The sequence below is a fragment of the Zingiber officinale genome, chromosome 2A, assembly GCF_018446385.1.
Source record: "Zingiber officinale cultivar Zhangliang chromosome 2A, Zo_v1.1, whole genome shotgun sequence".
In the NCBI taxonomy this organism is placed as follows: Eukaryota; Viridiplantae; Streptophyta; class Magnoliopsida; order Zingiberales; family Zingiberaceae; genus Zingiber; species Zingiber officinale.
Window position 1 is genome coordinate 172,927,841 of NC_055988.1, and position 14,542 is coordinate 172,942,382.

Below are 14,542 nucleotides of genomic sequence, written 5' to 3' on the forward strand. Positions count from 1 at the left end.
CACTAACATGCCAAGTAAACAACTAAGAGCAAAGGACCACTTTAGCTTAAGAACAAAAGATCTAACTAATAAAACAGAGGGAATTCACAAGAACACCAATAGCTCTCACCTCCTACACACCCATCACTATCCTTCATAAGATCCTTATCCTGATATCAGTCACTATACTGGGATTCATAATCAAATCAAATCAACTCACAACTAGGGTTATAATGAATCAAACATTGATGAATAAATTTAGTGTTCGGAATAAGAATTTATTTATATTCATTTAATACATACAAGATTAATTAAATAAATAAATTTGATCAGCTTATTAAACTAAATAAGCAAACTCATTAACAATATTCGTAATGTTCATAAACAGTGTTAATTAATAACACTCTTATCAATATGTTAAATAAAGAAAGAAAAATTCAAATGAACAAGAAAAAAATTGTATTATCAAACTCAATAACCAACTAAATAAGCTTAAAATATAAAAATTTTTAAGTAATCAAACATGCTTAAATTGGGAGTTCGATAACATCTATACGAATCAAGCTCAAGCCAAGTTTGAACTAAACTCAAGTTTATATAAAAAAAAACCAAGCCAAACTTGGTCATTTTCGGCTGGACTTAGTTGGCTTGATTACCTTATCAAACAATTTTAAATACCATAAAGCTTGACTCGATTTTGATTAGCTAGTCACAACGTACCAAATTACTCATCATTCATGAATCAAAAACATATTTTAATTTGATAGTCTCTGTCAGAAGAACATGAAAGTTAAGCTCATTCTATGATCATAATTGTTATTTTGATGCCTAAACTCATGTGTTAATGGAAACAATTGATTCAGAACAAATAGATTATTGCATGTGTAATATATACTGAAATTGGTGAATTATGTAGAGATTTCGTACCGATTATCAGAGCCTAAGGCTCGTCGCCGGTGCCTGTGCCACCGCATCTCAGTGTGCTCCTTAAAGAGGAGGAAGAAGATGATGAGTACATGGATAGGCTCAGCCCCATGGCGTTGTAGTCGGAGACGCTGTCCTGGAGACTTAGAAGCAACTGTTGATTGGTGCTGAAACCCATTGATGGCTTCGACGCCGGCACGAAGGGTGGATCGGCCTCGCCGTTGAGCATTTGCACCACATTCCTCATGGCGGGCCTCGTCAAGGAGTCCGGGCTCGAGCAGGCTAAGCCGACCAGTAGCAGTCTCCTCATCTCCCCCTCGTCAAATTCGCCTTCCAGTCGGGGATCCACCGCTTCTAGTATTCTCCCGTCGCCGTGCAAACTCCACACCCATTCCACCAGATTGCTGCATCTCCTGATGCTGCTGCCGGCGCCGCCTATAGTGGGATTGTTGTCGTTGTCGCCGTCGATGGGGCGACGGCCGCAGGCCACTTCGAGGACAACGGCGCCGAAGCTGAAGACGTCGGTCTTCTCGGTTGCACGGCCTGTGAGGAGGTACTCCGGTGCGAGGTAGCCCATCGTTCCGGCCGTTACAGTGGCGTCGGGTGACTTGTCGTGCTCGACTTGGCGGGCAAGGCCGAAGTCGCCGAGCCGGGCGTGGTAGCCTTCGTCGAGCATCACGTTGCTTGACTTGACGTCGCGGTGGATCACTTGGCGGTCGCACTCGCGGTGGAGGTAGGCGAGCGCGGAGGCCACACCTGTCAGTATCTTTCTCCGGTGCCGCCATCCCAGAGGGACCGCTTCTGGATCGAACAAAGCCTTGTCGAGACTCCCATGGATCATGTAGTCGTAGACCAGGAGGATTTCGCCCTTCTCGTGGCACCAACCTTGAAGACGGACCAAATTCCGGTGTCGGAGGCCGGCGATGATGGAAAGCTCCGAGAGGAATTCTTCTCTCGCCAGCTGGTCGCTGGTGCTGCTGCCGTTTTGGATGCATCTTTTGACGGCCACCATTGCGCCGGTCTCTGCGATTATCCCTTTGTAGACAGTGCCGAAGGCCCCGTGGCCGATGATGCGGTCTGGATCGAAGTTCCGAGTTGCAATGAGGAGCATTCTGTAACTGAACTCCCTCGGATTGTTCACGATTTCGGAAGTCCCAGCCAAGCTCTCCCATCTCTTAGGAGACTTGGACCTCCGGGTGAATACCCAGAATCCGACGCCGGCGACTGCCGCTGCGACGACGAACGCGCCGGCCGTAGCCACGCCGGCGACGGCAGCGGGGCCTTGACGACACAATCCGTTGTTCTGACACGGCGAGCCTGACGATGGCCGCACTGTGCCGATGCTCGGTCCTTGGGCGACGATAGGCAAAGGGGCGGAAGCAGCCAGGGAGGGCGGCGGCGGGGAGACTGAGAAGGGAAATATGGGTGGGGCAGGCGGCGGCAGCGGCAGAGAGGGCGGCGTTGAAGGCGGGGCAGCATCGATCGAGGGCGAGGAGAAGCTCCACCACTCGACACTGTGGATCTCAGTGCTCCCTTGAGTGGATCCGGAGAAGCCGACAAAAGCAAATTCGTTCAAATACTTGCCGAGATCCACCTCGAAGGAGAGTACAGGAACGACGGGGCGAGGCGTGGAGTAGGAGACGAAGACCTCGAGCAGCCCTCCCGCGGAGGCACCGCCGTACTCGATCCACGCGTTGATGAGGTCTCCACTCTTGAGGTCAATCGCGGTCGAGTCCAGGTCTGCGGCCCGCGCCGACACCAAACTTCCGAGGTCCACCCCGACGTGGTTCCCATTGATGTCCTCGAACTCAACATCCATGTTGGTGTCGAACTCGACAGCGACAACGGAGGCCGTATCGACGTCGGGGGAGCCGCCCGGAGTGGCGTTGAAGAGGCCAAGGAACCCGCCGGCGTCGCCGACGGAATCGTCGTCGGGGGCGAGGAGGAACGCGAGGCCTCCTCCGTCGGAGGAGGGGTTGAGATCCACCACGGAGAAGGAGAAAAACGTGGAGAACGGGAGCGCCAGTCGAGTGGTGGGGTGGCGGACGCGTACGGGCTCGGCGTAGAGGGCGCGGCCGGCGCCGGAGTTGGGGACGGGGAGGTCACGTGAGAGGCGGATGCTGTTGTTCTTCAGATGCGCGTCGCCGATCAACTTGAGGCTCCCCAATGTGAGGGACCGGAAGTTGAACTCCACCGCCTCGCCGCATCTAACCGTCCACGCGGACACCAGAAGCACGACGACCGGCAGCAAAACGATCAGCCTCGGGAACAGCATTGTCGGCGCCTACTCGTCGGCGCATAGCATCATCGGAAGGCGAGAGAAGACGCAGCTCGGAGAGAAAGCAGAAGGGAGCAGAAAGGAAAGGGAAAGGGAAGGAAAAGGCAAGGGAAAAGAAGGGGACGAGGAATACAAAGACTGAGACAGGGGAGAGCGGACAAGTGGCCGCAGGGGCCGACAGGTGTCCCACCCGCAACGGTAAATTGCAGGAAAACGTCGAAGGCAGGCGATTAATCCTTAATTAATCAATGTGGATTAATTAAAAAAACATGACGTGGGACAGATGTGGGCCATGAATTCTGACATGGAATTAGTGACGTTGGATCCGAACTCCGATGGCGTACGGTTCGAATTCGACCCGTGACCATAAAATTACAGGAAGTTATCAAAAAGACACATTTAATTTTATCAAATACCCAAACGGTACTCATGCTTTAACATTTTCTATGTGCCCGCTCCCAGATCCATTATTATCCAAATTAGCATTACTAGTCAACCGAAATTAATATTAGTTGAATGGTCAATTAACTAAACGTGACCCTAATCAGTAATCAACCTAACTATTTAACGGTCCAATATGATTCAAAAATAGGAAAAAAATATATATCAGGAAAATAAATCAGCAACTATCTAGGGCGTTTTGTTACATTTAGCAAACTTATAGGGGGTAGCGTGTAACATTTCAATCGGATTGGGTAAAATAAGGGCGGAAAAGAAAGGAGCTAAAGGATAAAAAGAGTAGTGCATGATTAGACAGGTTGAATGAGTATAATCATCATTTCAATAATCTTCTTCCTTCCTTGCGGTGGCGTGTAGTGACGAGAGTAATCCTTCATTCAGGAGTAATCCTACTCCATACTTTTCTCCCACTTTAGTTTATTCTTTGATGGAATAAATCGTCTCAAGTCGACCGTCTCATACATTTTACAAGGAAATAAATTATAAGAATTTATTCAACATTAACTGATCGGTTTTCTTAAAAGGGGAATAAGATAATTAACCAAATCAATATTATGATGCAGTGATAGGAAGGAATTTACTTAGTACGAGTCAAGTATGATGATATAGATCAAAATTAAGGTGATCAATATTAGGGCTTAAGTAAAGCTCAGTCGCATCTGAGTGGGAAGTTATTCATCGACCGATCGAAGGGATTATTATCCAATCGACCATCTGAGTAAATCAGTGTCTGGTCAATCCAATCGATAAGAGAGCAAGCTGAGCGGGCCAGGAGCCTGAGCCGAGCGGACCACCCGTCCGGCTCGAGGTATGGCGTTGACATTGTACACATAATGAATCGATAAAATAATAAATAAAAGAGGAAAAGATAGATAATTAATAAAGGAAAGAGAAAATAAAGTAGAACACTTTATCTACCATTAAATGTGAAGAAGTCAAGATTGTACCACATACATAATGCGCGCGCTTCATAGGTAGGTCCAAGGTAGCAAGTCTTGAACCCTACCATGCATACATACTAGGCCCGAGTCTTACTCCATCGACCCCGGGGCGTTTACGGAGCCCACCCTTGGTACAAACCATACAAAAAAAAATAACTTATCATGCATAACTATCATATCATGTCCCTAACAATCTTTCATGCATTTCCTTTTTCATTTCTTTTCATTATGTATAGCATTTCCTATGCTATAACATATCATTACGTAACATAATTTCATTTCTTCTCATTATGTATAGCATTTCCTATGCTATAACATATCATGACATATTACGTAACATAATTTCATTTCTTCTCATTATGTATAGCATTTCCTATGCTATAACATATCATGACATATTACATAACATAATTTCATTTCTTCTCATTATGTATAGCATTTCCTATGCTATAACATATCATAGCATATTACATAACATAATTTCATTTCTTCTCATTATGTATAGCATTTCCTATGCTATAACATATCATGGCATATTACATAACATAATTTCATTTCTTCTCATTATGTATAGCATTTCCTATGCTATAACATATCATGGCATATTACATAACATAATTTCATTTCTTCTCATTATGTATAGCATTTCCTAGGTTTCTTTCCCTTTTTCTTTTATTTTCCTTCATGGCCGAAACCTACCAGTCCTTAAGCTAGGTTTCTTAAGTGGCCTAAAGCATGGAAAGCCTAAGTAAATATCATGGCAAAAGTTACTAAGAACATCATACACAAAATTGGATCATAAACAAGCTAGGACTCTTGTGATCTTACATGTCTTATATCATATAACTAATTTTCTACATTCCAATTAAACATGAGAGCATTAATCAACTTTCATATCATAATATCACAGAGGTCTTGAGCATATTAATATTTTTGTTTAGGCTAATCTAAGCTATCCCTTTTATCATGGCCGAAAAACCCTAAAAAGAGTTCATGAGTTTCTAGCAATGTGAACACCCTTTAAGAAACTTTATATCCTATCATAGGAGCATGTTTATTTAAATTTTTTTTTGAAGGTCTTTCTAACCCTTAACCTTTCTGGTCCGAAGCATACAAGTGAGTTTTCTTTTGGTTCCAATTAATTTCCAAGCAAGAAAACCATAGAAAGGTCCTTAGCATTTCATAGAAGGAACCTTGCACTAGTTTGGTTAGACAATAATCTTCCTAGCCTATTTAAAATATTTTTGGTTAAATCCTAGGGTTAGATACTCCTCTGATCATACATCATATCAGTATAAAATCATGGAAAAGAATCCTTCTACATAGCATAGAAAATCTTATCATGAAATGAGGTCTTGTTTAAATCATCTTAGATTTGAAAACCTTTTCTTTAGCCGAATTTTCTTAAATTCTTTCCTAGGTTTTCTAATCCTTATAAATCCGAAAATCACATAAAAGCCCTGTACCACAGGTGAGGGGAAGCTTACCTTCTTTGCTTAAGTTTCCTAGAGTTGAGAACTTGCTTGTGGACCTTTCTTCCTTGCTTGCTTTGCTCGGCACCAATGGAGGAAGAAGTGGCTAGGTCTTTTGGTGGAGAGGAGGAGGAAGAAGAGGAGGCTTCTTCCTCTTGTGTTGCTCGGCAACAAAAAGAAAGAAAGAAAAGAGGGAATGCATGAAAGATTGTTAGGGACATGATATGATAGTTATGCATGATAAGTTATTTTTTTTGTATGGTTTGTACCAAAGGTGGGCTCCGTAAACGCCCCGGGGTCGATGGAGTAAGACTCGGGCCTCGTCAGTAATGGGCCTCTGAATGCCCTAGGTCGATGGAGTAAGACTCGGGCCTAGTATGTATGCATGGTAGGGTTCAAGACTTGCTACCTTGGACCTACCTATGAAGCGCGCGCATTATGTATGTGGTACAAACCGGGATCCCCTCTAATGATGATATTAATTTCAAGTACTTATAAGTATAAGTTTTCAAATTCATGATGCATTGCCTACATATGTGCTTGAATTATCTGATGATTAGATATAATGTCATGTGATATTATGATATGAATATGAATATGATACCCTTGTATGTCGTATGCTTATGATACCTCGCATGATATTGATATGCAATGATATGAATTCGGTTTTAGTGAGTAGGAAAGGAACTTACTGAGCCATGAGTGCTCATAGCTTACTTTCCTTGTACCGCAGATATGGGGGACGGATATTCGGAACGACGGAGCAGCAGGAGGAGCAGATAGTGATGTGTGTGGTGGTGTCTCGGCAAGAACGATTCGGACAAATTAATATTTTTAGTTATATGATCAATATATGCACATTCGAACTAATCAGAATATGTGATATCATGCTTATTTAAATAAAAGGAATGATTTAAAATTTTCCGCTGCTATAGTATAACTAAAGCATGTACGTAAGTAGTATAAGATCGTAGCGCCGCCCTTGGGTAAGAAGGGTGGGCGTTTTTACAGGTGGTATCAGAGCGAAGTTTTGCCAGCTCACTACACACACATCAAGCTCCTTCCTGTTGCTCCAAGTAAATACAGTTGCTTAATTTATTTATATGCAAAAATTAGTATGATACTCTAGGATACATGAATAATAGCCTAGGAAGGATACCTTAAGCTATACCCTAGAGAAGGGTGCATGATGACAAGTATGTGTTAAAAATAGTATGATACTCTAGGATGCATGAATGGTAGCCTAGGAAGGATACCTTAAGCTATACCCTAGAGAAGGGTGCATGATGACAAGTATGTGTTAAAAATAGTATGATACTCTAGGATGCATGAATGGTAGCCTAGGAAGGATACCTTAAGTTATACCCTAGAAAATGGTGCAAGATGATAAGTAGGTGATATTCTAGGATGCATGAATGGTAGCCTAGATACAAGAACCTTAGGCTATAACATAAGAGGAATAATGAATCTTTAAAATCTTGTAGAAATGGACTATATCCCGTTCGAATACGATCCCGAGGATGTAGAATATTTTGGCGAATGCCTCGAGTTCGCGGATGAACCCGATATGCTGGAATACTTCGACAACTATGTGAGCGACTCGGAATCTCCGGAACACGGCGAGTTCGGAGAGGAAGATCTCGAGGAAATCGAGGAAGGGAATTCGGACGATAATGAAGATGAAGATTCAGAAATTATGGAATATTATGAAGGAGAGAACGAGTTTCCTGAGATGGGCGAGGATGAATTTAACCTTGCTGAATACATGGAAATGGGTTTCAACCCCAACGATATAATAGACTTCGAGTGGGGACTGAACAACCTCGAGGGGGAACTAAACGAAGACCCGATGGAACCGGACGAACATGTTGAAGAAGACGAGGGAATGGATGAAGAGACAATAATCGACCCGGAAGAGGCATCGGAGATTCAACCTCCGATAATGCCTGATCCACCCCAGAATGATCTGGGCAAGTCGATACAGGTTGGGTTGATGATGACTACTGCTATCATGTCCTTTATGGCAGGAGTAGTCACAACCTACCTAGCCTTTTAAGAGAAGAAGTTATGAACAAAAAATGTAATAAAAACTTTTGATGAATAAAAAGAGTATAAATGGTATCAATTTAAGCATGAGTCAAGTAAGAATGATAATACCATCGGCTAGATCTTGACGCGTATGAATGGTAAGGTAATCTAAAGATGATATGACAACCTAAGAAAGAATACCTCAACGATAACCCAAACATGGCATGAAACCTAGACATGATATGTTAAGATATTCATGCATAAATGATAACTTAGACTAATCTTATTATCATTTAGGAAAATAAGTATGACTAGAAGACGAAATGCCAGAACGGAGGAGACCGTACCTCCACCTGATTGGGCACATGTAGTTACTGAGCTACAACGACAGCTTACGGAACAGCAACAGATGATTGCTGCCATGATGAATCAACAAGGGAATCCTGCTACCCCAAATCAGAATAATACGCCAACTATACCAGTAGTTGAACTGGAGCCAGTAGCAGCACCGGTACCACTAGTGAATCTAGCAACGGTAGTTCGTCAAGAAGCGTATCTGATCCAGTGGCAAAGACTGAGGCCAGAGAAATTCTCTGGTAATTGTGAAGCATGGGACGCACAAGCTTGGTTTAAGACAATGGAGAGCATGATAGAACTATTGGACTGGCCTGAGCATGAAAAGGTCAAATGCGTATCATTCTGTCTCATGGGAGACGCCCGAATGTGGTGGGACAGAGTGAAAGTGAAAAGACCAGTAAACCAAATGAGTTGGGCAGATTTTGAGACGGAATTCTTCGAAGAATTCTTCCACACTCGGGTGACAAGTAGGCACTATGATGAATTCACCGAATTTCGGCAAGGTGACTAACGGTGGAAGAAGCGATGAAAAGATTCAACCGCCTGGCACGATTATGCCCGGAATTAGTTAGGACGGAGGGAGAAAGGGTCAGGCTTATGCTAAAGATGCTCAGACCCGAGATAGCACTTAATGTGGCCGGCGGAGTTAACAGGCCGCGGACCACAGAGGAGTTAATTAGCAGTGCCCTGAATACTGAACACTACCTGAAGGCACTAGGCAAGGACAAGAAGCAAGCTCAGATGGAAGAACTGGAAAATATTAAGGCCAACTGGAAAGGGAACCACGGTGGAAAGGGAAAGCGACGGAACGACACTAAGAATGGTCCGTCCAACAAACAGCTCAAGTTTTCTCAGTGCAATACATGTGGGAAGAAACATCCAGGAACATGTCGTACGAGCACTAATAAGTGTTACAACTGTGGGATAGAGGGTCATAAAGCAAAAGACTGTCGTAAGGGCAAAATTAAATGCTACGACTGTGGACTGGAAGGACATTTATCTAGAGACTGCCCTACCAAAACTAAAGCACCACAGTATGTTCTGAATCAAGGTGGTCCCGCAAGGTTACACCAACTGCAGACTTCTATTGAGGGACCTTCAATGAGTCAAGGGAGATTGGAAGCTCCACCAACGTCTAAGGAATATGAGCAGAAATTGTCATTCTAAGTTCGGGGACGAACTTTCAATAAGTAGGGGAGATTGTAACACCCCTAGAAAGCCTAGATAAGAAAGTAAGGATAATGAGAGTTTGAAAGTAGTGAAAAGAAGGTGTAAATATTCTAAGTTGAATATTAAGATGGGAAGGATTTAGATGATTAAAACTTTATGAAAGAAAATAAAGTTGAGAATATAAATCATCTATATTTATAATACATGGAATTAATGTAAACAAAAGGAAGGAATATGAGATAATATATATGTGTATGAAATATTTATGCATAATGCATAATATGGTGATATATGAATTATTATGTACAAAAGAATATCACTAATATGTTAGAAGAGAAATAGGATTGAACCTTGGACCTCTTGTAAGGAACATGTATAGGATATCAAAGGGGATAGGAGAATTATTGATAAGGAGAGAAAGGACTAAGTAGTTAAGAATAAGAAAGGATTCTTTTTACTTAAAAGGAAAAGGAAGTAAAAAGAAGTAAAAATATACATAACCAAGTTTTGATCCTTGGTTCTCTTGTGGATGCATGCATATGTTAACCAAGTGTGATAGGAGAGGATATTGTAAGAGGAGCAGATAGTGATGTGTGTGGTGGTGGCTCGGCAAGAACGATTCGGACAAATTAATATTTTTAGTTATATGATCAATATATGCACATTCGAACTAATCAGAATATGTGATATCATGTTTATTTAAATAAAAGGAATGATTTAAAATTTTCCGCTGTTATAGTATAACTAAAGCATGTACGTAAGTAGTATAAGATCGTAGCGCCGCCCTTGAGTAAGAAGGGTGGGCGTTTTTACTTTCGATAATTAATATCATTAAACAGGGAAGATAGAGGATCACTAAGAAAGATATAAAAAAGTATGTCAGGTATGAAAAAAGACAAGATGAATCTCTGTCACTAGTACTTTTACTTTTTTTTCTTCTTCTATTTTTGACTTGAGTGTTGAAAGACCAAAGCCAGTGACTCATTCCCTAATTTAGTTTCATTTTATAGAAAAAATTAAAGTCTTCATCTAATTAATGGAACTGTCCATGGTAGGACATCCAGATTGTTGCCTAAACATCCACGGTTCGATCCCCAGCTACGATGTATTTGTAAGAATTTTTCTCAAAATGGAGAGCACAATCAAAGGATGCTGGACGTCTGGGTTGACCATCGCGCGCACTTGGCTGGTGGAAAATTTTCATAAAATCGAACCAATCACTCTCAGGAATAATCAATGAGACGTCTGGGCTGACCATCGCGCGCACTTGGCTGGTGGAAAATTTTCATAAAATCGAACCAATCACTCTCAGGAATAATTAATGAGATTAACTGAGATTATCATTTTTCTCTACTACGTATTAATCCTGAGATAAATTAATAAATATATTCACCTTTTATTATCATTATATATGTCAAAAATCGAACCCGACAAATCTTATCAAAGTGATTAACTCGACTATATTCACATATATTACTTTGTTTTATTCTCAATAGATAAGGCCAACTGGCCAAGGAGTGCCTGGCTAAAATCGGTCATATTTCTTATCCTTTCTTCTTAATGTTTTAGAAAATAAAATAATAAAATTAATGAATAAAATAAAAACATCTTTAATTATTTATATCTAAAATTAATTATTTTTAATCAAAATTATTCACGCTTTTAAAATAGGTGATACTCTGGGTAGTATCACGTGGCTGAATAGGCTAGTGTGCGCGCACGTGGCGGTACACTTCATCTACAATATTCAACAATAATATAACAATTTTAGTTAAAATTATAATAAATTATTCTAAAATCCTTAATAGTTAATTTAATTAACTTCCTCCTCATAAATTCTTTTCTTGATTTCAACTCTCTTTTAAATTCCTAATACATATTTATTTACCTAATTATCTTATTTTTTATAGGTAAAAAATCCAAAATGAGATATAATTCTTTTTAAATGTAGCACATTTAAACTAGAATTTAGTATATTTTTCTATTAAATTGAGCATGCCTCTTTTTCTGAAAGACCAATCGATTGATATACTCGATTCTAATTTAATGGTGTTGAATTTAAGAGAAATTATACCTCATTTTGAACTTTTTATATATATAAAAAATAATGAGAGATTCTATTCTATAAAAATAATGATGTAATTCTTCCTAAATTTAGCACCATTTAACTATAATCGAGTATATCAATCTAGTGGGCAAGTGAAAAAAAGTCATTCTCAATTTGATAAAAAATACACTAGATTCTGATTTAAATGTACTGAACCTAGGAGAAATTATACCTCATTTTAGATTTTTTGTACTTAAAAAATAGGACAATTAAATAAATTAGTGTGCATTAGGGAGTTGAAATAAGAAATAAATACATGCAGGGAGTGAGAACACATTTTTTCTGACGCAGAGTGAGGAGAAAGTTTCTGACGCAGAGTGAGGAGAAAGCTAAATTTGCATGTAAGGAGTTTAGGACAATTTATCTTAAAATTATTAGAGACTAAAAGACAAATCAGGCCATTTTAATTTTCTATTATAAAATTTTAAACTATTGATATACTGTAACCTAATCGTGTGTGTCAAGCGTACATGACTGACAGGCAACTACCTACATGCCCCTTATCCCTCAGTCGCACACGTCTAGCGAGCAATACTGGGTGCAACCTAATGCTACCATATATACTAGGTGACTTATCCTGCACAATCGTGGGTGACATCCCACATGAATCATCTGACGCAGCCAAAACTAAATTATTTTATTCCTCTCTCTCTCATCTGCATACAATTCTCTTCTCTCTCTTGCATATACGTTGATGCTGGTGTGCACAAATCAACACCCCACATTGGTGCTGGTTTGAACCAGCACCAATATGCAAGTGCGCAAGCTAGCACTAAGGTGCTGGTGCGCAAACCAACGCCAACCATGGTGCTGGTGTGCAAACCAATGCCATGGTTGGTGCTGGTTTGTGAAGAGAATTGCATGTTGATTTACCAACATAATGTGGTGGTAAATCAGAACCAATGTGCATGTAGGAGAGAAAAGAGGATTGCATGTAGATGAGAGAGGAGAATAAAAATTATAGTTTTAGCCACGTCAGATGATCCACGTGGGATGTCGCTCATGGCTGTGTAGGATAAGTCGCCTAGGATATCTCACACACGCACACACACACATATGGCTCTTGCTGTTCGACTATATGTAATTTTCACTGTAGTAGTGCTCGGTCAACTTTTTTTTTCTACTATAGCATTGCACCTTCAGAATTAAAAAAAACTCTAATCCTTCTTTATTTTTTCTCTTTTCCTCTAAAAAACTCAAACATTTCGATTCCTTCTTCAAACTCTCTCATTTCCCTCCGTGTCGCCTTGTCTCACAGAGCCTTCGATCACTGTCCACGTCGATCAACTCCCTTGATGCCACATTGCCTCATCGAGCCTACCTAATGTCGTTCCTCTGAAGTGTGTTCCCCCATGTACGTGCTCTAAACATCTTTCTCCTCCATCTAAATGCTACAGTTTTGTAGCAGATATAGTGTTGTAGAAGCTACAGTATTATAGCAGCTACAGAATCGTAGTTACTACAAAGTTCTTATTTGTGGTCCTACCATATTGTGTTGGTGCAGCGGAGACCGGCAAGAGGGGGGTGAATTGCTGAAAACAAGAACAAACTATACCCTCCTCGGATTTCAACTCAGAATTTAAATCAACAATAAAATAACAGCAACTAAATTAATGAAACAGAAAAAGAAATAGGAACAGAAAAGACTCAGGGATTTAACCTAGTTACAACCAAGGAGGTTGTTAATCCAGGACAGTAGAAAAGAGCGCAGTAAGAAAAATCTCCTTCTCTGAAGGCGGAGAAGCCTTTTACACTTTTGAAGCTCACTAGTTGCTTAGGAATTGCTTACAGATTGATTGCTTGAGTTGTTGTTCAATTCCTAGCTCCAGGGGCCTTTATATAGCTCCTGGAAAGTCTATCCCGAGGGTCCAAGGCGCCTCCAACAAGGTTCAAGGCGCCTCCAGCTCGGTCAGCGGATAAAACTTTATCTGCAACGCAAAAGGTCAAATATGACTTGTTGAAGGCGCCTTCAACAGGGTTGAAGGCGCCTTCATGATGGAGGCGCCTCCAAGCCTGCTGGAGGCGCCTCCAAGCTGGCAGCACAGATTCCAGCTCGGTTTTTCCAGCTTCCGACGCTCCATTCTTTTGGGTGATTTCAGCCAACCGGAATAGGGCTCACCCGAACCCAATTCCCGGCCTTCTCCTCGAGCAGCCTTCCATCCCGGCTTCACGTCCCTCGAATGCCGCGCACGCTCTTCACGCCCACCAGAGTACTCTTCTGCAGCTCTCTCGTCCTTCGGACGTACCGAGCCCATCGGCTCCCTTCCCGTGTCGTCCTTCTCGCTAGCTGCGTCTTCCGCTCGACTTCCTGTGTTCCTAAGCTCCTGCACACTCAGACACAGGGATCAAATACAGCAGGACCTAACCAACTTGGTTGATCACATCAAAACTACCACGGGGTCCAACATATTGTAGTAGTTATAGTTTCATAACGACTACAACATTCTTAGGCCAATACGTTGTAGCAGCTGCGAAACCATAGTTGCTACAATGTGTTAGTGCAAGGTGCACCATATGATCGAACATGAGTTTTGATATTGGCAAAGAGTTCAAAATTAAGCTTATTTGTGATATAATGATGTTGATCTAGTGTGCAGGTAACTCAACCAGAAAGTCCTAGTTGAGCCTAAGTAAGGAAGTCCTAGTCCAGTAGGATTGAGCAAGGAAGTCTTGGTCAGTGAAACTAGGCAAAGAAATCCTGGTCAATAGGACTAGGCAGGAAGTCTTTGTTGGTGCAATCGACCTCTAGGGCTTCGATGTTTGACAATGTACCTAAGTCTGATTAGTTTGACCAAGAGTTGATCCAAACATGGCTTGATGTTTGGAA

The 14,542-nt window shown here is 41.5% G+C and overlaps 1 protein-coding gene across 1 annotated transcript; it reads right to left on the reverse strand.

The window, feature by feature from the left end:
- Positions 1–783: 783 nt before the first annotated feature.
- Positions 784–3,281, reverse strand: LOC122043320 (L-type lectin-domain containing receptor kinase VIII.1-like). The gene has a single exon (XM_042603891.1). It carries the CDS (start codon positions 3,176–3,178, stop codon positions 920–922), a length of 2,259 nt encoding a protein of 752 aa, XP_042459825.1. The 5' UTR covers positions 3,179–3,281; the 3' UTR covers positions 784–919.
- Between the last annotated feature and the right edge of the window lie 11,261 nt (positions 3,282–14,542).

Bases quoted from the DNA above. Each gene is read 5' to 3' on its own strand.
- LOC122043320 (XM_042603891.1), bottom strand. From the start codon at position 3,178: ATGCTGTTCCCGAGGCTGATCGTTTTGCTGCCGGTCGTCGTGCTTCTG.